General features: G+C 37.6%; 3 protein-coding genes and 1 pseudogene across 5 annotated transcripts; 2 read left to right on the forward strand and 2 right to left on the reverse strand.

The window, feature by feature from the left end:
• Nucleotides 1-2,173: 2,173 nt before the first annotated feature.
• On the reverse strand, nucleotides 2,174-6,310 carry LOC149407472 (putative serine/threonine-protein kinase At1g54610). Of its 2 annotated transcripts, XM_089614070.1 has the most exons (9): nucleotides 5,988-6,310; nucleotides 5,453-5,830; nucleotides 5,063-5,347; nucleotides 4,663-4,980; nucleotides 3,911-4,138; nucleotides 3,729-3,829; nucleotides 3,554-3,653; nucleotides 3,063-3,467; nucleotides 2,174-2,650 (listed from the first exon to the last, which is right to left on the reverse strand). In XM_089614070.1, the coding sequence occupies exons 2-9, from the start codon at nucleotides 5,801-5,803 to the stop codon at nucleotides 2,474-2,476; spliced, it is 1,965 nt and encodes a 654-aa protein (XP_089470196.1). In that variant the 5' UTR covers nucleotides 5,804-5,830; nucleotides 5,988-6,310; the 3' UTR covers nucleotides 2,174-2,473. The 2 variants fall into 2 exon arrangements, with proteins under 2 accessions (XP_089470196.1, XP_089470190.1); XM_089614064.1 differs by having other exon boundaries at nucleotides 5,453-6,310.
• Nucleotides 6,311-12,016: 5,706 nt separating this feature from the next.
• Nucleotides 12,017-12,706, reverse strand: LOC149407473 (putative ubiquitin-like-specific protease 1B). The gene is made up of 2 exons (XM_089620266.1): nucleotides 12,276-12,706; nucleotides 12,017-12,197 (listed from the first exon to the last, which is right to left on the reverse strand). The coding sequence occupies exons 1-2, from the start codon at nucleotides 12,704-12,706 to the stop codon at nucleotides 12,017-12,019; spliced, it is 612 nt and encodes a 203-aa protein (XP_089476392.1).
• Nucleotides 12,707-18,807: 6,101 nt separating this feature from the next.
• Nucleotides 18,808-19,747, forward strand: LOC149407474 (uncharacterized). The gene has a single exon (XM_089614082.1). The coding sequence runs from the start codon at nucleotides 19,083-19,085 to the stop codon at nucleotides 19,605-19,607; it is 525 nt and encodes a 174-aa protein (XP_089470208.1). The 5' UTR covers nucleotides 18,808-19,082; the 3' UTR covers nucleotides 19,608-19,747.
• A 135-nt stretch (nucleotides 19,748-19,882) lies between these two features.
• Nucleotides 19,883-25,235, forward strand: LOC149407475 (SEC12-like protein 2; annotated as a pseudogene). The gene is made up of 12 exons (XR_016296947.1): nucleotides 19,883-20,435; nucleotides 20,516-20,610; nucleotides 20,771-20,937; nucleotides 21,105-21,195; nucleotides 22,441-22,537; nucleotides 22,796-22,862; nucleotides 22,945-23,067; nucleotides 23,138-23,254; nucleotides 23,334-23,401; nucleotides 23,554-23,895; nucleotides 23,973-24,331; nucleotides 24,411-25,235. The product of XR_016296947.1 is annotated as an SEC12-like protein 2 (transcript).
• Nucleotides 25,236-26,199: the final 964 nt, after the last annotated feature.

Raw genomic sequence — 26,199 nt, forward strand, 5'->3', positions numbered from 1 at the left:
TGGTTTTGCTAGCCACCCTCCTACTAGAAACTGACGGTCCAGTATATGGAATCACAAGCTACCACCAAAAATCATGATTTTTATTTGGCGGACCCGACAAAATATAACCCCAACGAGTGTAAATCTGGCCCGAAAACATGTCTCTACCAGCTACGATGTTGTTTCTGCAGCGCTTATGACGACTCAACGACTCGTGCCATCATATTCTGCCCCCTCATGGAAAAAATATGGCATGATACTCCTCTCAATTTTCTTCTCAAACTTCACTCTCTCAAATACTTAATGAGATTGTGGAATCACTGGAAACATACATTGATGAGTATTTTTATGGGGATAGCATGGACGACATGATCTTGGAGAAACAAAGTCCATCATGGACTCAGACCACCGAAAGCAGGATCCATCTTCAACCACGTTGTCAAAATGGTTGAAGACTACGAACTCTACAACGTACAACAATTTTCTTCCCGGCAGATTCGACGAACATCATCTCTTGGGCTCCCCTAGCCCCGGGACGTGTGGAGTTAAATGTGGATGCATGCTTCATCAACACTTGCATCAAATTGGCACCGGTGGAGTATTATGGGATGACAACGGAAATTTTTTTGATGGGTTTTTCTCGCTCTAAACCTGCTGTCCAGACGGTCCTCGAAGCAGAGCTCACAGCTCTCCGGAAAGGTGTATCGTGGGCAAAAAGATTTGGCTTCTCTCATTGTGACGTGGATACATATTCTTCTCTGGCAATCGACCTCGTCAACAACATCTCTTCTTCTGCATCGGAAGCTGGTCATCTAGTGGAGGACACCGCAATAAAAGTTTCCCGCGTGTCTTTCGAGGATCTAGAAGCGACATGCTTTTAGAAAGGACTTTGTCACTTCTAAAATTCAAATAGAAGCGACCTTTTTACCTTTAGAAACGACTTTTGTCACTTCTAAAAGCCTTTTTTCTCCTAGCGTAAATGATCAATTTTCCTTTTCATTTTTTCCTTGTCATTTACGTCTATAAAACGAATCGGCAATGTTGTAAACCCATACTCTTGCTTCTCTTAAAACCTCTTCTTAGGTTAGAGGATTTTCCTGAATGCAGTGGTGCTTTCCTTTTGGCTGTTTTGGCCCAGAATAAATGAGCTGATTTTCCCTATAAAAAAAACTTGTAAATATTACTATTTTTATATATTATATAAACTTCAATTGGTTCAAAACTAAATATCTGTCTACTTGGTATATAATTGAAAATTAAAGCAATATAAATAAATAAAAGAAAAGAAAGTCATATGTCTTCTTATCTGCTACCAAACTATACTATCATATTTCATATGAATAATTATTTTTTATAATAAAAATTAAATTATTTTTGTAAATAGTTTGAGACTGAATTATTTAAAGGCATAATTTATTATCACCGCCTTCAACGACAACTCTTTGGTAGTTGTGGTTTCATTTGCTCTCCATCTCTGTCATCTCTGCTGGTAATTAATTTTGTTGCGAGAAATTCAAAACCACACAAACGAGTGTGACGTTATCAATTTAGGCAAATTTAATGATATGCATTGTCGACATTTATTTTCCTTTTCGTGCCTTTTTTGACTTTCCATCCGATTCAACAATATTATTAAAACACAGATATAAGTTGCTTGATTGATTGAAACTCTCCATTGGAAAAAGGATTAATTAAAATTATATGATAATGATACTAATTAATCATAATAATATTCGTACTACAACTTTGTCAAATACGATCCATGCAATTGAACATACCAAAACGAAAAAATTGTACAAAATAGGATTACCAAAACAGGTAATATTTAAGTTTTTTTTTTTTTTGTAAGTATACAAACTTTTTAGCAAGAGTCAAATTTTGACACAATCATTAAAAAAATTTCACACGATATCTATCTATATATAAATTTATTGACAAGATTAAAAAAAAAAAGTTTTGTATTTCACTCTAGAGTCTAGACAATTGTTTGCTATTTTACAAATTAATTGACTATTTAGCTAGAGATGTGTTAGTTGGTATATATATACGTATATATTTCAAATATTGTGCAGAATAGAAAGCAAAACAATGACAATTAAAACATATCCAATTAATAAACAGTTAATTATGATATGATCTGCAGTGAAAGACACACAAACTCAAAGTACCCGACAAATCAAATGATGCTCTTCAATGGATGGTCAAAATAATTATAAATATGCCAGAGTACAATACCGTGGCTTTCTAAGGAGTACATTCTGTCTCTCTCTCTGAAGATTTCACTGTCCTCTATACTATATATCTCTCTCTATATATATACATAAATTATTGAACAATGAAATAAGCACGTACTATTTAAAGACAAGAGATTACCTATCTCTATGACTCTATATACGTTTTAACGTATGAATTCACCTATGTATATATCCCATTTTATAATCTTATTCTTACCTATCAGATGGTGAAAATGGAAAATGAATGAGAGGGATCAAATCTACCCAGCTACGTGACTCTGATGCCTAGAACCCGAACCGGGTTTGGTGAGTCGGGTCTTCCGAGCAAATTCTTGGATGCGGCGATCGTGGTCTTTCAGCATCTGCTCCACGTTGTTCGACGAAACCAGCAACGGTCCCGACACATAGATTTTGTCTGCTTTTGAACCGTGACCGTACTGTAGCAACAAACACCCAATTATAACATTGCATCGAATAAACAAGGGCCAAGTTGATTCAAGTCCATTCACGGATTCTTAATACAGAAAATAGACGCAAGGTTTTGAAAAATGAATAAAAGCCCAATTTGTTTTTATTTTTTTTATTTTCTTAAACTGTATATTTAATCAGCCATAGTTACTAAAAATTTGTTCATCTCATCAAGCCCTTTGGATTAGTAATAAATTAATTTAAAAAGGTGGTTATAATCATGATCATAAAGTTATGCATATTTTAGTTTTTAGATTCGGCAAAGTGAAGAAAAAGAATAGAAACCTATTCAATTCATAAAAACAGTAAACTCGATATTGGTTATTGGACTTATATCCAAATTTCTTTCACTAGGGGATTTAGAAAAGACGAGAAACGAACCAGGCTTGAATCTTTGGAACATGCTGCCTCGTCATGTTCTCCGATTTTAAAGGACCGGTGTTTGCGGTCGTCGGACTGCGGGAGCGACGGGCCGGGCTTTTGGTCGCACAAGGGAGTCCGGCCGGCGGCCACCGATCCGTATAATTTGGTAAAGTTGGGCCGCGCCGAGTCGGCGAGAGGGTCGTTAGGGTTACGGTCAGCCACGGGCCTCGGTCGCCGACCAAGCGGGCCCGACATCGAGACCCTCCTGTCCACGTCATCCCCCGAAACTCTTCTCGGGTCTTTGGCGTCCCGAGAGGGCTTCGCCGGATCCGCCAGAATCCCCGAGACGGTTTTGACCTCGCGACGGTGGCCGAGAATCTCGCTGTGGCTCTTCGCGCTCGAATGGTCCGGTCTCATCATCATCTGCGATTCGTTTCGTTCATCGAATACCAATATTAAGAACACTCCTACGAATCGTACACGAAGAATCAGAAGAAGACGGTGATTACCGCGAGATTAACGTTTGGGGGGTGAAGCGCATGAGTTCCCAGTAGTCCTCCTCGCCTTTCCAAATCGACATTGTGTCCTCTTCCACTGAGGGCTCTTTGCCTATCGAAGAAAAAAGAAAAAAGAAATAAATAATCAGAAATCTTGCCTTCGTTAATGTAAAAGTACATTTTGTACCTTCTAGCCTCGTCCTCTCGGAGTTTGGCGTCGATTTCCTTGCTCGGAGGGTACTTGGGTAGGCTCGAAGGATCGCAAGCGAGAGGCTTCGTCGTGAAAAACTGCGGTGAACATATCGAGTCAGTTCCGAAATCGAGGAATTATTATGTAATTAAAATAGAATAAGGGGAAAGTGGAGGGACCTGGGCTTTGAGGGCGAAATCGGCGGTCTGGCGAGAGGCGGGGTCCACGGAGAGCAAGGTGTCGATGAGGCTGACGGCGGCGGCCGGGAGTTCTCTGAAAGTGTCGGAGACGCATCTGCGGTACGGCTGCGGCGGCCTCATCACCGCCGAGTGCCGTAGCTTCATTCTGCTCCAATACTCTTCCGACGGCGATCCGCACAGCTTGAATATCTTGTGCAGTTGCTCAACCTACATTTTCGTTGTATCATTATAATTATTATTATTTATTAACCAATGATCAAAATACTGATACTGCCACGCTAGTTTCACTGAGATATCGGTTATCGGATAATATACTGATGGGTATAACGACGCCAATTTTACCAATCAGAATGTAATGAGATATCGGTTACCGACGGGTATTATATACAATAATATAAATTATAAATAATATTTATCAATATTTAAATAACACGTATTCATCATTAGTGATTCTTGAGTTTGAATATATTGTTTTTCTAATAAAAATATTAAATTGGAAGATATATGGACAATATTTCAAACTTTGCTTTAAACCGGGGTTTAGTCTATAGATCATAGTGTGACCTCTTTATCACTTTGGGAATTGGAAATACCAGCAATTGCTAAGCGAGAACCTATAACCTCTTGGAGGTAAATCAAGGATCTAACCGCTAGAGCAACAACTTTTAAGTATTTGATTGTATTACTGTTATGCTTTATAATGGTTCCAACTTTAAATCACATTTTCGTACCTCGGTTTTTCCGGGCAAGATGGGCTTCCCGGAGTACAACTCTCCGAGGATACAACCGGCGCTCCACAAGTCGACGGCGACCCCGTAATGCGAGGCTCCGAGAAGGAGCTCGGGGGGTCGGTACCAGAGAGTGACCACGCGGCTCGTCAGAGGGTGTCTCTGCTGAGGATCGTAGAAGCTCGCGAGGCCGAAATCAGCGATCTTCAACACTCCGTTGTTGTCGATCAGGAGATTTGAGCCCTTGATGTCGCGGTGCAAAACCCCGTGGCTGTGGCAATGGTCGAGCCCCCTCAGGAGTTGCTGCATATAACACTTCACCTAAATATAGAAACAACCATCCATCAGATATGATATATGTGTATGTATATGTTATCGTGTTTTCCATCGTAAAATCGCTCACCTGGGATTCGGTGAACTTGATCTCGGGGCGGGAAGCGAGCCCGGTGAGATCGTGTTCCATGTACTCGAACACGAGGTATAAGCTACACGAGTTGGGCGAGGCGATCAAGCCCTCGAGCTTGATGATGTTTGGGTGGTCGAGCCGGCGCAGGACCAGGATCTCGCGGGCCATGAACTTGACGCTCTCCGCGTCCAAGTTGTCGAACCGCACTTTCTTCAGAGCCACGAACCGGTTGTTGACTATGTCCCGCGCCTTGTAAACGCTGCTATAAGTACCTTGCCCTATCTGACCCCACCAAAAAAAAAAAAAACACATAAAAACACACAATTAATTAAGACTAATTATTACAGCATCAAAAGTCAGACTAGACCAGACCAGACCAAAACAGACCTTGTAGAGCTTCTCGAAGGTATCGGCTCGGCGGGGAAGCCAGCCTTTGATGGCCTCGGAGGCGGCGGCGCTGAGCCACGCGGGCCAACCCGCCGCCACCTGTTCAGCCTGGCACGCCTTTGGGATTCCGGCGCCGAGCCGCGCCGGAACTCCATTCGCGGGCTTCGAATCGCCGGAGTCCGATCTCGCCGCCGAAGAAGCGGGGACAACAACGGCCCTTTCTTCTCCCTCTCTTCTGTGGCTGTGGAGCTTGTTCAGCTCTGAGTACTTCTTGCTCGAAGACGACAATCTCTTCCGTGGACTCTCTCGGCTGTCTTCCACTGCCGAGGTTTTCGAACACACACAACCCATGTATCTATAGTATATATCTATATATCCCTACAAACAACAAAATTATTCAGAACCCAGATACTTGCTGTTTCTTCTTCAATTCCATGGGAGTGAATCAATCCAAAACTGGTAATCGAACTTCACTGGTCTTGTTGGAGTACAAAGGTTGAATCTTTTCTCTACAGAAGCACGATTCAAAACATACCCGAATTACATGAAGTCGCTGCTGATTCGAGTCCTCGAATTGAAGAAGAAGAAGAAGAAGAAGAAGAAGAAGAAGAAGAAGAAGAAGAAGAAGAGGATATACCCAATACTATTCTGAAACCGGTGATTATAAGAACAGTTGAGAATCGGTGTAACGGAGAGGCAAATGAAATTGATCGGGTAATTAGGAATTGGGAACAGAAAGGAAAGTGTTATTGATGAGGCTTAATTACCAAGAAAATACCGAAATAAATAATTTAAATAATATAAAAAGAAAGGGATACGAGCTTGAGTGGCTTGGTTTGGTTTTGGTTCGATCGTTCAACGCGTATTCAAAAGATAATTTCATTCATCATACACACTATAAATTATATATATATATATATATATATATATATTAATTTTATCGTCTATTATATCATCAGTCAAATAAAATAATATGTTATTACATATAACTTATATTATTTTCATTAATTAATACTTATCATAGTAACCCCACAATCTAGTAAACAGTTGGAGTTTGGTTTTGTGTTCAAACTTCAAACTTCAAACTTCAAAGAAGGTTGTTGGTTTCTATTTTAAGTTTCAATGCGTCATTAACGTATGTTTCAAAACTATGCTATTAAAATCACATTTTTTTCTGGCTTAATAACTTGTACCCAAGTATTTTAAAATACCAAGTGTCACTTTTCTCAACATTTTATGTGTTAAAATTAAATTTATGTAATATGAAGAAATTATGTTGTAATGTTTAAAATACATTAAGGAAAAAGGTTTGCTTGAAAGTTGGACACTTGGAATATCAAATAAATACAACAAACTAATAGTATATACACTTTAAATTCAAAATTCTCAACAACAACAAAAACATCCTTTTTGCGCTTTTTTAATGGAACCTTTCTGTTTCAAAGTTCGAATATAGTTTTGCATAATTTGTGATTATGTAAGAGCTGTTTGGAAAATCAATTCTTATTTATTAAACGACCATATATCATTATTCTCAAATATTTTATAAACTTTTTATACGAAAAAAGATAAAAACTTTTGAGGAAGAAAAAATTAGACAAATGCTTTATTTTAGTTTTTTATAATTGTTTATTTCATTTGGTTTATACAAGGATTATCCTAATAACATCTATGGAGTATCATAAAAATTAAATAGAAACCTAAATAAATTATTATTGATGATTTACTGTCGGAGGAAAAGGAAATCAGTCTCAACTTTTAACTAATCGTTGATTAAATATATTCTCTTGTTTATGAAATAGATTTGGTTTGATTGTATATCTCCGATTCTCTGTCAAAACATACATCGAACCAAAAAAAGAAATTTCTTGTTTAAAAGTGTCATTAATTCATTTTCAACGAGTGCTATTATACCAAACTTCGGTGAAATATAAAAAGTAACAATGATATGCTCACTTCACAGCCAAATTTGATGTTTCATTATTCTTTTTTTGGTGAAGAACGTTTGAGTGAAATTGTTTAAGCAGCAATGTTTCCAGATAAAAATAGAATAATAACATAGAAGAACTTATCCGAATTGGAACTCAGACAGACCAAATTATTGAGTAAGTAGGAAAAAACAAACAAACTATTTACGCTTCTTAGATCATCAAATTTTTTTCTTCATATTCCCTTGCTTCTTCTTTTTTTTCTTCTTAGATTATCTCCTTATTTTGGATAAAATTATTCATTTTTTTTATAAGATGATTCAATAATTCAATGATAAAAAGTCAAGGATATTTAGGTAGGTATAGTTACGTTGACAATTTCCGTGAATCTGATTTCCACAACTATACAAGTCCCTATTTGTCTTGACATGTTTATACTTGCATATGATTTATTTCTGCTACATCAACGAGCAAAAAAATAGTCGGTGAAGTCTTTGGAGCAAAATCTCCGCTATTTATGTGAACATTAGAGAGAAAGAGGAAAGAAAAAGAAGGGATTATTATTTTTATTTCATTTTAAATTACTTTAATAAAGTGATATTGTAATAAACATTGTACATTTAAAAAAATATTTAAAAGCAAAAAGTATCGAGGTATGTTAAATATAAATAATTAATAAAAAAAATAAGTATCAATAAATAATTAAGCACATTACATGATTACTGTCAATTCTAATAAAATATATAATATGTATTATTCAACCAAAAAGTGATATATCTTTCAAAATTAATATAGTTATATATATATATATATATTTAAAATTAATATATATCTAATAAATTCATATACATAAATATGTATATATATATATATGTTATATATGTGTGTGTGGGTGGTGCATAAATATATGATATTATGGTATTTAAGTCTTATGGTTGATGTTTTTTCCAAAAAAAATAATAATAATTGTCTTATGGCTGATGTGATGTGACCAAATTTATATTATTACAAATAGTAAATCCTATATGCTAAAATAGCATATATATATATATATATATATATATATATATATATATATATATATATATATATAAAGAACTTGCAGTCTATGAAATCAAATCAAAATTTCCAAAGGGCCAATTGTAAAAGGGGTGATAATAATTTTGACAGTGAAGATGAGTTGGAGTAAATAAACTCATAATTACTAACATTTCGTTTGAGAACAACTAAAAAAATGTTATCAATATCTATAAAAGTGGTCGTAATTGAGTGTGTCACTATTTGCTGTCCATAGTCTCATCTCCACCTAATCTCCACATTTCTTTGCTCAATTATCATTTATGACATTTGTTTATGTTTTTACTTTGTTCAATAATTTTACAAGAAATTGTATAAATCAGATTCAATATGCTGTCATATATCTAAATCATAGAGAAATTATCCTATTTGTCACTCTTTTGATAACTTTTTCCCACATTCCACTAAAACCTTAATTTGTCCCAAAATGCCACCAAGACAAGTGTAAAAAGTCAAGTTTGCCCTTCACTATCTATTTTCTTTACAAATTGGCATCTATGTTTACTCAGCCATTGTCTCCCGAAATAAAGACCGATTAATACTCAGTCAAAACCCATCTCTTCTCCCGTCCATCTCTTCTGTTTGTCTTCCTGATCTTCTCTCTCTCTCCCTCACTCTCCCGCATCTCGTCCAAGCTGAGAAAACTCGTGAACACAGCTCAAAAAATTCGTCGGAGGAGCTCAGTTATCTTCGTAGGAGCATTCCGACCCAAAAAAGAGAAGTTGCAATCCACGAAATAAAACCCTAGGTTAGGTTTTTTTTTTTCATTTTTCGGGTATAAAAAAAGCTTTTCATCTTGAAATAATGAAGTTTTTGTTGTTTAAAAGCATGGGTTTGTTATGGGTATGTTATGTGATTTTTGAAAAGAGAAGTTGCAATCCACGAAATAAAACCCTAGGTTCGTTTTTTTTTTTTCATTTTTTCGGGTATAAAAAAAGCTTTTCATCTTGAAATAATGAAGTTTTTGTTGTTTAAAAGCATGGGTTTGTTATGGGTATGTTATGTGATTTTTGAAGATGACGTTCATTATTTGTTGACATATATGTCAACAATGTTGACTTTAGATGTCAACAATGTTGACATAAATGCTAGTAGACAAGTTTGTTAATCTATATGGTTAGCTCTTTTATTTCATTTTCTCTGACAAGTTCACCTCAATCAGAGTGTGGGGTTTTGCTTAATGTTGGTGTGAACTTGTGAGATGGAAAGCCGTTGGAAGTCTTGTTGACATTAGATGTCAACAATGGACGTCAACTGTTGACATCTGATGTCAACAACTAATGAACGTTGTTGACTCTAATATTGCCAAAAATATGCAGAAATGTCAGAAAAACACTCCATTGAATCTCCGGTGACAAGCTATGACGACTTCGAGCCCCGAAAGAGAATATGTTCTAAAAATGAGGTACATTTTGATGCCAAGCAAAGATGATTTTTGGTTATTATTTTTTATGATTGTAGACATTCGTACCTATAATTGTAGACAATTACTAAAATTGTAGTCAATTGATGTTAATAAGGCAAGCGGATCGGAACTCGGTGATGCACAACTCACGGAGTTTCAAATGAGCCAGGCTGAGTACATATGGTACTTGGATACTTTTTGTAGTGAAACTGAATCGGGTCCGATCATGTGTCTCGAAAGTGTTATGAAAGAAATCATCGGAGACGACTGGGAGACTCAGTTGAAGAAAAAAAGAGATTTTATGGAAGTCGTGCCCAAGGGGACACGACTGTTTATGCTGAAAACCCAGAGAGAGGAACTTCTCTATTATAGGAGGATGAGGATCAACAAGAAATGACTCTGACGATGAATTTCCCACATCATTGGTCTAAACTTCGTAATATTTATATTTTTGTATGGGTTTTTGTATGACTTGAATGCTTGAAACTGCTTAATATGTCTATTTACACTATGTCTTATATATGTGTAGTGTTGTGAATTGCATGTTATCATGGTTATCATGGTTTTTGCATGTTCCATCTCGCCGGTAATTTGAAGACTGCTTTTAAGGGGATTTCGAAGGATGTGAAGTGGAAATTATGGTCAACAATGAAGATTAACAGATAAGGAAATGATATGAGAATCAAGAAAAAAAAAACAATAAATTGTTGACATCTATGTCAACAATGTAGACATCATATGTCAACATTGTAGACATATATGTCTACAAAGTAGACATCAGATGTCAACATTGTAGACATATGTGTCTACAATATTGACATCCGATGTCAACATTGTAGACATATGTGTCTACAATGTTGACATTAGACATAGTGCCACCATGACAAGTGTAAAAAGTCAAGTTTGCCATTTTCTCCCGAAATGAAGACCGATTAATAGGTGAGTCTCAGTCAATCTCTCTCCTTCGTCCATCTCTTCTCTCTTTCTTGTCCAGTACATCTAGGTCTCAGTCTCTCTCACTCTCCTCATTCGACCAACTCTTCTGTCTCTCTCTTCCAGTCCATCTCTTCTGACTGTCGTCCAGATCTTCTCTCTCTCTCTCTCTCTCTCTCTCTCTCTCCCCCATCTCGTCCAAGCTCTCTCGTCCAGATCTTCTCTCTCTCTACCCCACTCTCCCCCATTTCGTCCAAGCTGAGAAAACTCGTGAACACAGCTCAAAAAAGTCGTCGGAGGAGCTCAGTTATTGTCGGAGGAGCTCAGTTTGAGGTAGTAGACAGAGAGGGGGTCGTATTTGCCGTTAATTTAGATGATAGAACTTGTTCCTGTCATCGATGGCAGGCGCATGATTTTATTTGTCCACACGCCATCGCGGCTTGCCGAGTTCGCAACCGTCCAGTTGAGAGCTTTATTTCGAAGGTATATACGACAGAGTATTTGCGGGCAACCTACGCAGCTGTACATCATCCTCATGGCGACATTTCGAGTTGGGATATTCCCCATGAGGTGGAGAATATCCGCGTTCTTGCGCCTCAGCACCAGGCACGTGCCGCCGGTAGGCCAAAAAAGCGAAGAATACCCTCTCAAGGAGAGGATGTTATTAGGCGCAAGTGTGCGCGTTGCGGGGAAATTGGTCACAATCGTCAAACTTGTAATAGTGCAACTCCTTTGACCTAACCTCCTTTGTCAACCTTTTTTTGTTGATTTCAAAGAATTGTCTACTTTGTTTGTGATTTCAGATATTATATTATCGTGTACTTTGTTTGTAATATCAGATATTATTGTGAGTTCATACTTGTTTGGTTTTGTGATTTCAGATGTCAACAATGTTGACATACATGGCAACAATGTTGATATGTATGTAGGTCAACAATGTTGATCCTCGGATGTCAACATTGTTGATACTCGGATGTCAACATTGTTGACATCTGAGTATCAAACATTGTTGACATATCTATGTACACAATATCATAATAAAGTACATATATAATGAAACTGAGATTAAGTTAAGGTTTTACATACCATAATCATTAAAGTACCATACTTTTTACAAAACACTAAGATTAAGTTAAAGTTTTACATACCATAATCATTAATGTACCATAATTTTAACAAAAATTGATACTAAATAAATAAGAGTTTATGAATCAATTTAGCTCATTCATCCTTGTCGTTGTCCGATTGGGCCTCTTTTGCAATTTTCACCGCCCCGTGTCGGTAGAGGTCGATGGTGTACTTTTGTCGGTACATGGCGATGTCATCTTGTTTGATTGCCGACACATCAAACCCATGAGTCATAAACTCAATGGCCTTCACGATAAACATGCCACAATCGCCGCTGTTCCACAAAAATAAGGTATTAGACAATTAAATTTTTGTATTATTCGTAATATTAAACATGTAACTATGTACGTACTCATTTCCCTGTTGTGGCATGTTGGCAGCAGTTCCGACTTTGAACTTGGCTGAATTGGTGTCTTCAATACCCAATCTATCAAATGCATGAAGAAAACAAAGAGCTAATGGGATGAATTCAGCCAGTTTTTGCACGTGGGACGTCACCATTTGCCTATGGTATTTGTTTTCGGACATTGAATCGTATATTGTAATAGACCGCTCCCGAATGTTCACAAGTAGAAGGAGCCAGTGCGACCTATCAGTGTGACAAACAGGCACGTATACGACATCAACGTCCACCCACGGCCATGAGTGCTTCAAGGATTTGTTTGTGGCAGTTATGTAGTCCACGATACGGGACTGATTTGCCCAATCAAATTCATCCTTGTTCTCACACTTTACCCACGATTCATATCCTTGGATACAGTAGTTGTGAAAGAAGGCGTTCATTATTGTGAACGACTCTTTTAGTTAACCCAACCACCGCTTCTTCCTAAGGTAGAATGATATAACATCGACATGCTGCAATTACAATGAATAGACATGTAAGCATGATATAGATAGGATGACATCAGATAACAACATTGTAGACGATAGATGTCATAAGATGTCATAAGATGTTGACATCAGATGTCTAGATAGTTGACATCATTGTTGACATCAGATGTCTAGATTGTTGACATCAGATGTCTACAATGTTGGGCAACATTTTAGACATCATTGTCCACTGTTCTTATAGATTTCAACAATGTTGACATATATGTCTACAATGTTGACATCGATGTCAACATTGTTGATATCTACTCAGAGACAAATACAACAACATTATTCAGAGACAAATACAACAACAATACAGACCGATTCTCATGTTCAGAGACAAATATTCCAACACGTATTCAGAGACAAAATCACCAACAAATATTCAGAGATGAACCGATTCCCATGTTCAGAGACTAATATTCGGAAAAATCAAGAAAATTTCATCAACAACACTAACCTTTGAAGTTCCCATTCTTGTACGGGGTTTTTTGGGAACCAGTTCTTCCTCTTCCGTGTCGGACGAACTCGCCATGATGTTCTTCCTCTTTGGGGGCTTCGCTGCCGCGATTTTCGTCCGGGGTTTGGGTTTGGGCGAAGTTGTTGTTTTTCGTTTCCGAGCCGGCATTGGACTTGCCGGCTCCTCTGGGACTTTAGTTACGATTTGAGGACTCCGACGCGGGGGTGTCGGACGCAGGGGTGATGGATTTGAGTCCGCCATTTTTCTTCTCGATGTTAGGGGTTCGGGTGAGAAGTGATGGGTTTGAGTGGGTTCAGAAAAGAGAGTTACTGTAGAGACGAAATGGGTGAGTTTGAGTCGACGGTTTCCCGGAGGTTACATGCAGTTACAGAGAGAGAGAGAGAGAGAGAGAGAGAGAGAGAGAGAGAGAGAGAGAGAGAGAGAGAAGTTCGACGGTTTTGACGTGAGAGAGAGGGAAAATGAGAAAAGTTTGAGTTTGATATGAGAAATAGGAGAACAATTCGGTCTTCATTTCGGGAGAAAATGGCTGAGTAAACATAGATGCCAATTTGTAAAGAAAATAGATAGTGAAGGGCAAACTTGACTTTTTACACTTGTCTTGGTGGTATTTTGGGACAAATTAAGGTTTTAGTGGAATGTGGGAAAAAGTTATCAAAAAAGTGGCAAATAGGACAATTTCTCTAAATCATATTGTAAAATTAAATATGACAATTTATTGAAATAAATAAATATGCATGATACGGTAGTAACGAGAAATGTTGGGAACGTAAAGGTCAACACTAAGTGGGGTTATGGCTAGCAACGTGGTTTGGGGATTATTATTAGTATTGATGAAACTTCGTTGGGGGTTTTCTTTCTAGAATGAGAATTTTCGTACTAAACACAAATAATTTAAAGAAATCTCAAAATATCTTGAGCTTACCACATAGTCAACATGAATGTATTTATTCCAAATTCCTCATTTGCTAATTACTTTGTCTTATGTGAAAAAGTGAAAGGTTAGTGGACTTGAGTCCTTCTTTTACTGAGTTTTTAAATTTAGAGAAAAATTTCGTAGTAGTAGTTTGGTATAGAATTTTTCTACGGTGTGCTATATAATATTACCATATTATATTGAAGTCTTAAAATATAGTTGCTTATAATCAACTGAATTTAGATTTGTTTAAATCTCAAAACTTTCGAAAACAAATACATGTTATTAGGAATCCATTATGACACGACGTTTGAGACAAAAACGACATTTTGTATGTGCTTTTGTGAAACGACGTGTATTTTTGTTATGAGATAACTGAGAAATGGACTCTATTTCCCTTTTGAGTTTCTTTACAACTATGCCCCAATACGCAGTAACATTAATAGTTACTCACAGTTACTGAACAAGAAACTATGTCAACTAATTATTTTTAACACGATTTTAACGTTTAAAACACTGCTAATATACTAAAATCTAAAATTTATCAAACATGTCTAAAATTTTAAATTATTATTGAAAAATATCAAGTTTTAACAGTTGCATATATTGACATTTGGTACTTTTCCCACAACTTTTCAAGTTTGGGTACTTAAGTGTTACAAGTCGTAAACATTGGGTTTTTTTACTGCCATTTCCTTTTTTTTTTAAATGTAAAAAAAAGTATTTTGTGTTTTTTTTTTTCTGTCACAAATGGACATATTCAGATTTCATGTGTGAGATTGTGTCTTTTCGTTGGACTCAAAAGGACTGTTTATATGGAATAGCATACCCGATATGACATTATCTTTAAAAAGTCTCAAATGATACAAAAATTACAGATCAACTGTCAACTTTATTATTTTCTTTGTCAGAAAGTTTATTTTCGTCCATGATAAATAAAAGTGAGTCATTAGGGCACACGAGTTTCCTTTGGTGCGCGCTCCGACATTCAACAGTAGTCTGATTAAAAATGTGATGCGAGGGACATTGATCTCATGTCTAGATGTTTTGTATATATAAGGAGATGTTTATCGATAGAGAGAGATAGAGAAAGAGGGATATTTGTTACCATTATGATGACTTTGCGTGGGATCAGATATTTACGGCGGTTCCTACGGATAGAGAAGGTGGTTATATAATATGTATTTTTTTGCATGCTGTTAGCTCTAACTACTCATCCATCATGCTGCTCATGACCAGTTGTTGTCTTTCCTATCATTGGCCTCATTCGACACACCCACCGGGATAATACAATGTCCTTTCAAAACCTTCGGAATACGGGCACTATCAAAATATAAGAGCATGAAAGATGTTAGGAGGGCTAAAAATTGACCTCAGCGGGCACTTGAGCGAGAACCTTGGCCACTTGGGCACATCAAGAATGCAAGAGCCAAGAGGGGTGAGACGATTCCTTGCATGGCGGATAGCCAAATGTCTAAGTCCTCGCCCTAAGACGAATCTCCCATGATTTTTTTAAAATTCTTTTTTATCCCTATTTATATTTATATTTAAGCCCCCAAAAAAAAAAAGATTTTTCATATTCGCCCCTCCGAAAAAAATCACACACCTTTGAATAATTTTACAATTTTTTTTTATTATCAGTTATAAGTTATAACCCCACAGGTTCAAATCTTTACTGCGGCATTATTCACTAGTCCATTTTATCAAAGGATATTTCGACATATTTGTGCTGGAAGGTCTTCACGGACAAATGCATAGGCGGTTAACTCAAAGTTATATATATGTCCTGAATTTTTTTTCTCACACGTCTCTAGATTTTTTAAAATTTATATATTTTTTAATCTAATAAATAAACTCCCCTTAAAACTGAAACCTGGTTTCGCCACTATTCGAGTCCGTTTCTTTCATCTAAGCAAGTATATTCATATTTTTATTGTACGAGTCTTTTTTAAGTGTCCTTATTTACTTTGAGGTTATTTTCTCACGAGTGAAATTAAGCCATAATGATATAGTAGAATTAATTAGCTTTAAACTAATGAAGAATGTAGATACATAAATGATAACAATTATCTTTCACTTAGTTTGCGGTTTTTTTTCTTCCTGAAGGGCCATAAAATATTAAATATTAGTTAGAGGAAAAGTATGGAAAGGAATATATTGTGGGCAAAGAAATGGCAACAAAAAGAGGGAGAATAATGCAAGTTGTAAAGTTAAGAGACGTATAATGAACTCCATTGGAATCTCCAAAAGTAAATCTTTGAACCTTACCTTCGGGTTTTCATTTCAAGTAAGAATTTTTGTTAGAGCCAAACAAATAAAAAAAAATCTTTATATGAAAATTGTCCAAGACATTATAAAGCTGATTTGTTGTTTAAGATCTGAATCCCTCCAAGTCACTCACGAATACTCTCAACTCATGAGCAATAAAATATTTCTATATATCTTAAAAAAAACTAGGTAAAAAAAACACTACACAATTTTTTGTTACATATTTTTTTTTTCAAGAATTTGTTGTAACTAGTATTTTTGTTAGCTACTTTAATATTCTAGTCAAAATTTGATTTTATTAAAAAGTAGTTCACTAGATCCGCAGTAAATTAATTAACTAAAAGAAGAATTACTCTTTAGTTAATTAATTTACCGCAGACCTGATAGATTATTGTGAGAGTGGATTTCGGTCTCTCCACTGACACTCAGTTGTGACCAATTTGTCCATGACCAGTTCGTCCAAAGGATTTTAGCTCCCCGCTAAGACCAAGTCCAATTCTCCCCAGTCAGCCGGGAATAAGCGGTCTCCAGCCGGTCATCTTGCCGTCACCAGCTCAGGTCAACATGCGTGCAGTTCTTCCAAGCCCTCCAGTCCAACCACGTGTCATCAAGATCGACAGCAAGGATGAGCTGACCTCCAGCTAATTATTGTCGAATTAATATTCTAAAGCTTAATTGATCGTCACTTCTCATAGAGTCGAGCTCGACCCCGGTTGTATTAGTTTGATCGACATTCAATAAAAATCTCCTTTTTTGATTCATTATTTGCTTTTGTTCGTTTAATTATTTATTACTTCGATACAAATCAGTTTTAAATTAAATTCGTATACGATGAATTCTTGAGATTGACATATGTATAAACAAAACGATACACTGGATATAATATATTGTTCGTGATTGTTGAGGAACCGATTCCAACATCAACAATTTTTTTTAAAATAAAAAAAAACCGATTCCAACATCAACAATTTTTTTTAAAATAAAATAAAAACTGGTTTTTTTTTTATTTTTATTTTTTATTTTTTTTATGTGTATATATAATCAAAATTTATGTCAATTTCAATTTCAATGTTTATTACTAAATTTGTTGGTTCCCCTATTTTAACAAGAGTTTTATTAAAGTTGTGAGTTGTGACAATTCTAAAATACATTTTGTGTTTACAACATAATAAGGTTATCGGTATGAAAAATTTAGACTACTCTTCCAGTCTTAATATAGTAATAAATTTGAGCTTTTTATCGAACAATATATTTTAATCTGCTCTCCGCTATTTTTTTTTATTGTTTTGAATTTTTGGTGCCACCAATTTCCATAGATACGAGATTTAGTGATCTTAATCATCAAAGCGATCTCGACATAAGGAATACGTTTCTCTTTTTTTTTTCCTTTTCTTTTTTCACCATGTCTTTGTTGATTTTTACCAAATTTATCATCATACAAAGCTCCTCGAGTCTTCGGTTCATAGTCCCCATCCCCACTAGTAAGAGCCCGTCTCCTTTGTGCACACCAATCTGTCGATTTCTACTCTAATAGAGAGTTTTTGTATTCTCTTGTTTTTATGTTTAACCAGTGCAATTTTAAATATCATTTTCTAAATTTGAACCTTAAGTATAAAATATGGTTCGTTTTATTCGGCATGGATTTCAATAAGACAAGGACTTTTAGAATGCCATCGCCATCGACAATAGTGGCAGTTCGTAGGTGTGATTCAAATTTTATCTTATTTTTAAATGAGTTTTATACTTTTCGTTGAACTTAATTTTTATAACTAAATTTGATAGGACGAGCTATTTTTATGTAGGAGAATTTATACAAAATAGATATTTGAAACTAATAAATAGTAAAATAGTCAACGTTTCAAATTTTTAACAAAGTAGTTAAAGTTACATTATAAAAAAAATATTTGACACCAAAATTAAATTTATTGATGATTATTATAAGTTATTTATTATTTTCAAAAAAATTATATAAACTATTTCATTAATTCAGACATTCGAAAACAATATATTTTGAACATACAATACAAAAACGAGTTTAATTGATATGAATAACACATTATGCATAAATAATTGCGAGTGATCCAATATATGTACACAAAACAAAAAATATAAAGAAGGTAATTTCATTAAAAGACAAATGTCTTATCTCCAAGGGTTTAATTTGGGTGTCAAGATCTCTTGTTTATGAGGTGATTTCTACAGTGATGATTCAATTTTTAGGAAATGTAATATTGACGTTTGAAAATTAAATTTTGTAATTTGTGTTTAAATATACGATGTAATTGATGATAGGATGTAAAATAAAATTAAAAAAAAAGACAACATATCTTACACAAAGGTCATACGGCAGTATTTGCTTAAAAGAAGAAAGGGAAATAAGAAACGAAGAAGAGAAAACCTCTTTCCTTTCCACGCTGACGCAAAGCTAGCGCGTAAACCCCACACGGGTTGGAGCTGCGCGTGGAAGAGGGAATCCTTTGACAAACCCCAATCTTGTGATATCTAACTTTCCTCCTTCTTCCTCTATTCTGGGCAACTCAAACTCAGACAGACACGTTCACGGAGAGAGAGAGAGGTATCAGAATCAGGAAACCCAAACATTAATACAGAGCTAGCTCGCGTAATCAATGGCACACGGAGTAGCAGAAGACGAAGAGGAAAAACCATCATCACCGTCGTCTTCGTCGTACAGTGTGTTCCTTGGGGTGATGAGCAAGAGGAGAACATGGGTGTGCATATTCGTGGCGGTGTACGGAATAATCCTGACGTCATCGTGGAACTCGCTGAAGTCGATACTGTCGTGGTACAGGCTTCAAGAGCAGAGCCAGTCGACGGCGTCGTGTTTTTGGCCGGCGGTGTACGCGTCGGTGCTGCTGGGGGCGGTGTTCGGAGTGGTGTCGATGGCGGCGGCGCTGGCGGTGGTGGTTCCGGCGACGATGGTGACGTGGATCTCCATCGTGGTGCTCTTGGCCTTCTTCGGGAAGCCCCGGAGGGACTTGGTGGTGGAGGGAAGGAAGATCACGGCGGAGATCGTGGGCTTCGTCCTCAGGATTTTGCTCAAGGAAGGCAATTTTGTCGCCGCTGTTTGTGCCGTCTTGGGATACTTTGCTCTCGTTCGGAGATCGTCCAATGAACCTCCTCAACATCAATGACTATATACATATTTTGTATTTGCGTCTTTACTTAAATCAATGTCCTTTTTTTTCCTGCAAAATCAAGTTGTAAACATCGCAACGGAGAGACCTTTTTCACTGATAATTCCTAAAATCCTTGTCCATTCCGATCTGCGAAATGATAGGCTTTTTTATTTTATTTTATTACAAGGAAAGAAATCAGAGAAATATTTTCGGCAATGTCATTTATTTATTTATCTTTTTATAATATGCTTAACTTTACTCAATGTGATTTCACATTAAAACAAAAACTAAGTCCAATATATTTATTTCTATTTTCTATCGTTTCACCGTCCGTCGTCTTCATCGCTCCTCTCATGACAGGTATAATCTCTACATAATATTTATGTATATTTAGTTCTGTCTATTTATCTCTTTTCTGTCCGCGACTATCTTCAGACGCCATTACTTTACGGGTGAGAAACGCCGAGGAAGGTGAGTTTGATTTAGGTATTTCGAGCTTGACAAAGAAATTGAGTGATCGAGTTGTTTCTACTTTCGAATATTCTTTTCCGATTTAGGAATTGAGTATTAAGTTCGACGGTGATGTGAAATTTAGGTGAAGGAGAGCTTGCTCAAATTTTCCTCTGAATTGGACTGAGCAACAGAGCAGAGAGATCACGTCTGTGAATCTGAGCAACAATGTCGAATTTCAAGAAGTACGGCTTTCCGATCTATGCAGTGGCATGGCATCGGAGTTGCGTCGTCTTGGCCGGCGGCGGCGGCGGCGAGGGCAATAGTGGCATCCCCAATGCTGTTATCCTCGCTGACTTCGATTTTGCCTCCAATGCTCTCTCCGACGAACCGGTCAGTCTCAAATCTCGCTCTCTATTTCAGCCGAGCTTCGATTCACTAGAATTAGGGTTTGAATTTTGCAACGTTTGCAGGTTGCGAGGCAGAGCACGGCCTCCGATTTTCTTTATCGAATGGCGGACCATCCCACCGGCAATGGTTTTGTTTGTGCTTTCCCAAAAAGTTGCAAGTTAGTTTCTTAATCGCTAAATTCTAACTCTTTAAGTAGTGGGATGTTGACACTTTGTTTGATTTTTTCCAACTCTGATTAAATTTCATCAAGATTAGGTGTAGATCGGCTGGGATGAAAATGAGTTTTAGATGGTAATTGTAGAGTAATTCTCACACAGATGGTTTGAATTGGACAAAGAAGATAACTCAGGGGGTGAACATAAACTCAGTGTTAGGCAATCTGAAAAAAGGCTTACACCATTGGAGGACGTTGATCAACAAGTGGCGTTGGCATTTGACGATGACGGTTCTATCCTTGCATGTGGCAGCGAGGTATGCATATACTGTTGCACATAAGCATGATCTCCGAGATGGCTAGCTTTGTAAATGTTGTTTATTATAGTCTTTGACAAGGTTTAAATGGATCTTTTTTAGGCTAATGTTGAAATGATTATGGTGAAGTAAGGCGCATAAATTTGATTGTATAATGATTGCTCTTTATTGCAACACAAGATGGAAATTTAAGGGTTTTCAAATGGCCTAGCATGGATGTAATTCTTGATGAAGCTCAAGCTCATGCGAGTGTGAAGGATTTAGATTTCAGGTATATCATAATTTGACAGTCGAATAACTAGTTAAGTGTTAGGGGATAGAATTAGTGTTTTTAAGAGTGTTAGCCTATAATTATAAGCTGAGAATGAATTAATTGGACAGGAAATGAGTTGGAAGTTAGGCTTAGCCTTTTCGGGAGAGTTCCGGGTCTCTCTGATTATCCGAGTTTATCTTGTATTACTTTAATAATTTATCAATGGAATACGGCGGTTCCTATCACAGTGCTACTAGCATAAGAGAATCCTTTGCTTTTGGGGCATGTTTGGTTTGGGGTCAGATTGAAGGAATGGAATGGAAACAATTCATAAAAAATTAGCATTCTGTTATTTGGTTCAATTTTAAGTAAGGAATTAGAATTCCATGGAATAATCATTACTTTGATATGAGGTACTCATCATTGCTTAGCTAAATGAGTTGAATGAACCATTCCTCTCTTTAATTGATCATTTTTCCTTTACTACCCCATGATTTTAATATATATAAAAAAACAAACTAATTCGTTTTTAAAATCTGAATAAAACATTAAATAAATGAAAAAAAAAAAAATACAAAACACCAATCTGAGAAAAAAAAGGGTGGTCTTCACCATGAGCCAACGATCAATGGTTGCCAGAGACAAATTTCCGGTAAATGACTTCGATGTGGTCTGGCCGGCGGCGACCTGAACGGAGAGAGGTCTGACTAGTTGCTCCTCCGACAAGGCTCCTACGAGACGCTCATCTTTGATTCTGACAAGCCTTAATCTCCAGTGGGCCCTCCTCGCCGCTCGAAGCCGCAAGCTCATCCTCTTCGAGGAGCCCGTTGCCCTCAACGACGCCATAGCTAACGCCCACGATTCCGCCGGGGTTCAGATCATGATGTTTACTTAGTTGTAGTATGATTATGTTTTGGTTAGTTCTGTTAGTTGACTCTGTTATTTTAGTGTCAGTTGAAGCGTTATCGATGTTATTTCTCTAATAAAGATGTTTATTTCATTTTGCTGGTTTCATAATAGCACAACCTAACTCTGAAACTACTGATTTCTATTTGGGAAAGATGAAGTAATGGGTATTTTTGTCAATTACTAATTGATTCCATTCTTGTTTCTAATTGATTAAAAAAAAATGCAAACATTTGCATAGCTTTTTCATTTCCGTTCCATTATCGTTCTCTTTCCCATTCTCAGAAACATGCCATTTTTCTTTTTCAACCAAACAGACCCTTGGTGTTATAGTGATAAGAGTTATTGTTTTGGCAGCCCTGATGGGAAGTTTCTTATATCTCTGGACTGTGGTGGTTGTCGAGTATGGGACGTCATTTCTTTAAAAGCTGTAGCTTCTCTACCAAAGGAAAATGTATGTATCAACTGGCGAATCACATCGATCTTGCTCGATTTTTGTTTTATGCTCTATCGTTATATAATTAGTTATATGCCTGCTGTTACTTTTATTTATATTTTTGTTTAGGGTACTATTCTATCTCTGTTACCTGAAGGAGAGTAAAGTAGCAAAATAAGCACTGGTATAGCTGTTTCGGCGGCTTGGTAAACAGCCTAGTTTTGTTCTCAAATTACCAGATGTTACTCTTCAACTTTTTTGTTTTAAGATTTGCAGGATGAATCATTCTGCGGGTGCAGATTTTCTTGAGTTAAAACGGTTATGTATACTGCTGCGGTGACAGGTAGATCCGTCTAAGCCGATTGCATTCACTAACCCAAATTTTTATTTATTTATTTATTAGTAATGTAACAAGTTTGGTATAGGTAAAGGTGGTGGAAGCATTGCGACATGGAACACAACCACATGGCAAAAGATTAATTCGAAGGTCATTGTCCGTGACGGATAACAGCGTTTGATGTCTCTGCCGACGGAAAATTTCTCGCGTGGTAAAATCCTTACTTTGCAGTCTGATATATCAGTTTGATTTCACTTCACCTGGAACAAAAAATGGTGCAGTGGAACAAACGAGGGAGATGTTTGGATTGTAAACTCGACGAGTATGCGAACACATCAAGTGGTAAAAAAAGCACACCTCGGCTTTATAACTGCATTGAGATTCTCTCGTGATTCAAGGTCATTTTTTTGTTTGGTTTTGATTATATTTTTGTCTTCAATAAAAAAAACTGATGTTCTAACTTGACACTGAATGTAGAGCTTTGGCCTCGGTGTCCATGGACGCAAGTGTGAGGGTGACGATAATCACAGAGGCCAAGAAAGAATGTAAGTATCGATCATTCATACATGATACAACTATGACTTTGGTTATATAAATAAGAGTTGCCACTAAAATTCTGTTTGGTCCCTAAAAAACAGTAATTTGGAAGATTAAAATATGGTGCCCAAAGTAAATGTCCCAGTTTTCTAATTTGCAGGTGGGTTGGGCTTGTGGCTCATCATATATATTTTTCTGCTATCAATCGCTGCCCTATGTATGGAACAACAATTCCTGGGAGTTTAAAGACATTTGTGGAAAGCTGTACAAAAGTTGCCAACTGGGCCTGAGCTTTTAATCACTTCTGGGCTGCGGTCCCTTGACCGACTTCTTTCCCGACGCAGGGGCCGACGACCTCGACTTTGTGATGAAGATCCAGGGAATGTCGGAGGCTCGGAAAGCTGGGGAGCGATCCCGCCTTTCCCTCTCGGCCGCGATGATAGCCAGCGGAGGGAGAGCGCCCCTACCGCTGTGTCGTCTCCCTCGAGCAGTGGCTTTCCCGGTACTTTTGGCGTTTGCTCTTCTTTTTTCGGTTTTAGTCTTTTTTCAGCTAGAGTTTTGACTTTGTTGTTTTTGTAGCTTGCTCGGCTAGGGCGAGGGCGAGGGCTCGAGCGCGCCTGGCGATGTCTTCTCGAGACCTGAAGTTGTTGGCGGCAATCCGTTCCCGTATCGCGGCGCGGAACGTCTGGGAGAAGTCCGACGCTGGTCATTCGGCGAAGAGTGGTCCCCGCACTTCCTTGAAGCGACCCTCTTCCTCAGCTCTTCCGGACACGTTTTCGGATTCGAAGCGCGCGAACTCGATGATCGAGGTGGAGGTTGTGGAGGTCAGACGGGAATGTTCCCAGGGGCTTGCGCAATCTTCGATGAAGATGTGGAAGAGCATCGTAGCCGGCAGCGATGTGGAGTTCTTTCGCCATGACGTCTCCGACGCACAGAGAGTAAGCTCCCTCTGTTTTATCCTTTCGCTTTGTTTTGCTAGGATCTTGTTTTTGCTGACTTGTCTTTTTGCCCTTTCAGGTGCTTGTGCATGCGACCCGAGGCGAGAAGATTCTTCACGACCTCATTCGACGCATGGGCCTCGCCCAGGAGGAGTTTGCTCAAGCGAAATCTCAGCTAGTCCGTGCCGAGCGAGGTTCTCACTCAAAGGCAGAGTTTGCGAGTCTCTGCGAATAGCTTCAAGAGGCTCGTGTGGACTTGGGAGTCACACAAGGCAAGTGCGACCGTGCTCAGTCAGGAGTGGCAAAGATGGCTTAGGAGTTAACGATGGAACGTCAAGCTCTCGAAGTGGCGTCTCGATCGACGGAAGTTTTCCGGAGCGAGGTGCGGGACCTTCGACGCCAGTTTGAATCACGTACAGAAGAGGTGGGCATTCTTCAGGGTCAGCTCTCATCGAGCGAGGCCGTCCGTGTCCGGGCAGAGCGCGAGCGCGACTCTTTGGCAGAGGAAGTGGCTTGGGTCACCACGGAGAAGGTTGCGGCGGAACAGCTCGCGTCCGACCTACAAGACGACTTTGATGTCGGGATCGAGGAGGCGAGGCACGCGACGACGGTGGAGTGTCGGGACGCTACCGCGACCGAGAATGTTTCTCGAGGGTTCACCTTCCACTTCTTCGACTCTTTGTTCCCACCGCTTGACGGGGTTGAACCCCTGGGTGACGATCTTGTCGAGTGAATTTTTTTAATTTTTCTTTTCTTTTTTTGCACAAGTGTTTAGCGCATCGTTTTCTTTTAGGAGTTTTCTTTCAGTGCACTTGTTTTAGCGCTTGCTTTCTAGGATTTTTGGGGCGGTTGCCCTCTTTTTGTGATACATGACTTTCTTTTATGAACACGTTTGCTCATTCTTTATCGTGCGTTCTTTTCCTGAATGGCTATGGCATGCTTTGATGGACATGCATCTTTTACCAATGGCAGGTCTTTTGTCTTAGCAGGGTTTTTGTCCTCTTGATTCGAATCATCATTTGTCAGAGAAGGACACGAGGTGGTGAGTACCCATTTGTGCTTGTTAACGATAAGAATTATGTCGAGGTTATGTTTCCAACTAATGTAGTTTTTGTTGTCAATGGTGCCCACAAGTAGAGTTGTAGTATTTTCTTATGTACGTTTGATGCAATAAAGTTTCACGAAGACTGTTGCTTGTAATTCCTTATTTATTCATAAAAGTTGAAAATGTTCATTTATTCTTCCTTGTCTGAAGCTTTATGATAAAACCTTAGTCTTTAGTCCATAAACAAATCTAACAACACATGAAGAGACAAATGTAGATTTGCATGAACAAACTCTTCATGGTTTGCTAAAAACAATATATTCACAATCTAAAGATCAAAAGACTATTGATCTCAGTACGATTGTTAGGAGAATCTATGATGTTTGGTTATGAGACATTGAGAGTTGGAGACACTATATACATTGTTTCTAACTTATTCACAATCTACAAAGGAGTTGAGGAAACAACAACTAGAAGGGTAAAACGGTAATTTTATAAATCCCGACTAGCTGAATGGTATTCATGAAGGGTAAATATAGATAATATTTAGTAGATCCACTCATCACAACTAGGTTGAATTCTTGAGTAGAAAATAAATTCATTTGAACCGAGAGATTCAAAGTGTCAACTCTTTAGTGGAGTCAGTTGACATTAAGCTAAACTTGGAAAAGGTTTGTGAACCTTTGAGTCCAAATATTTTAGCTCAAGCTTTGTTCATTTGGATCCATGAGGTCACTATCATAAATCATATCGAGTAGGAATAGTTAAACTAGAAGCTAAGTCAAAACAAGAACGAGACAATTTTTACGAAAATTGTCTAAAG

Source organism: Urtica dioica, chromosome 1 (genome assembly GCF_054948205.1).
Source record: "Urtica dioica subsp. dioica isolate 48M chromosome 1, U.dioica_male_clone48M_v1_H2, whole genome shotgun sequence".
Taxonomy (NCBI): domain Eukaryota; kingdom Viridiplantae; phylum Streptophyta; class Magnoliopsida; order Rosales; family Urticaceae; genus Urtica; species Urtica dioica.

Excerpts from the sequence above, each read along its gene's own strand:
- LOC149407472 (XM_089614070.1), bottom strand. The coding sequence starts at position 5,803 with ATGGGTTGTGTGTGTTCGAAAACCTCGGCAGTGGAAGACAGCCGAGAG. Across the intron at positions 3,830-3,910 it reads ATTTCGCCCTCAAAGCCCAG|TTTTTCACGACGAAGCCTCT; the intron begins GTCCCTCCACTT and ends TGTTCACCGCAG. Across the intron at positions 2,651-3,062 it reads GTTCCAAAGATTCAAGCCTG|TACGGTCACGGTTCAAAAGC; the intron begins GTTCGTTTCTCG and ends TTGTTGCTACAG.
- LOC149407473 (XM_089620266.1), bottom strand. The coding sequence starts at position 12,706 with ATGAACGCCTTCTTTCACAACTACTGTATCCAAGGATATGAATCGTGG. Across the intron at positions 12,198-12,275 it reads ATGCCACAACAGGGAAATGA|CGGCGATTGTGGCATGTTTA; the intron begins GTACGTACATAG and ends TTTGTGGAACAG.
- LOC149407474 (XM_089614082.1), top strand. The coding sequence starts at position 19,083 with ATGGCACACGGAGTAGCAGAAGACGAAGAGGAAAAACCATCATCACCG.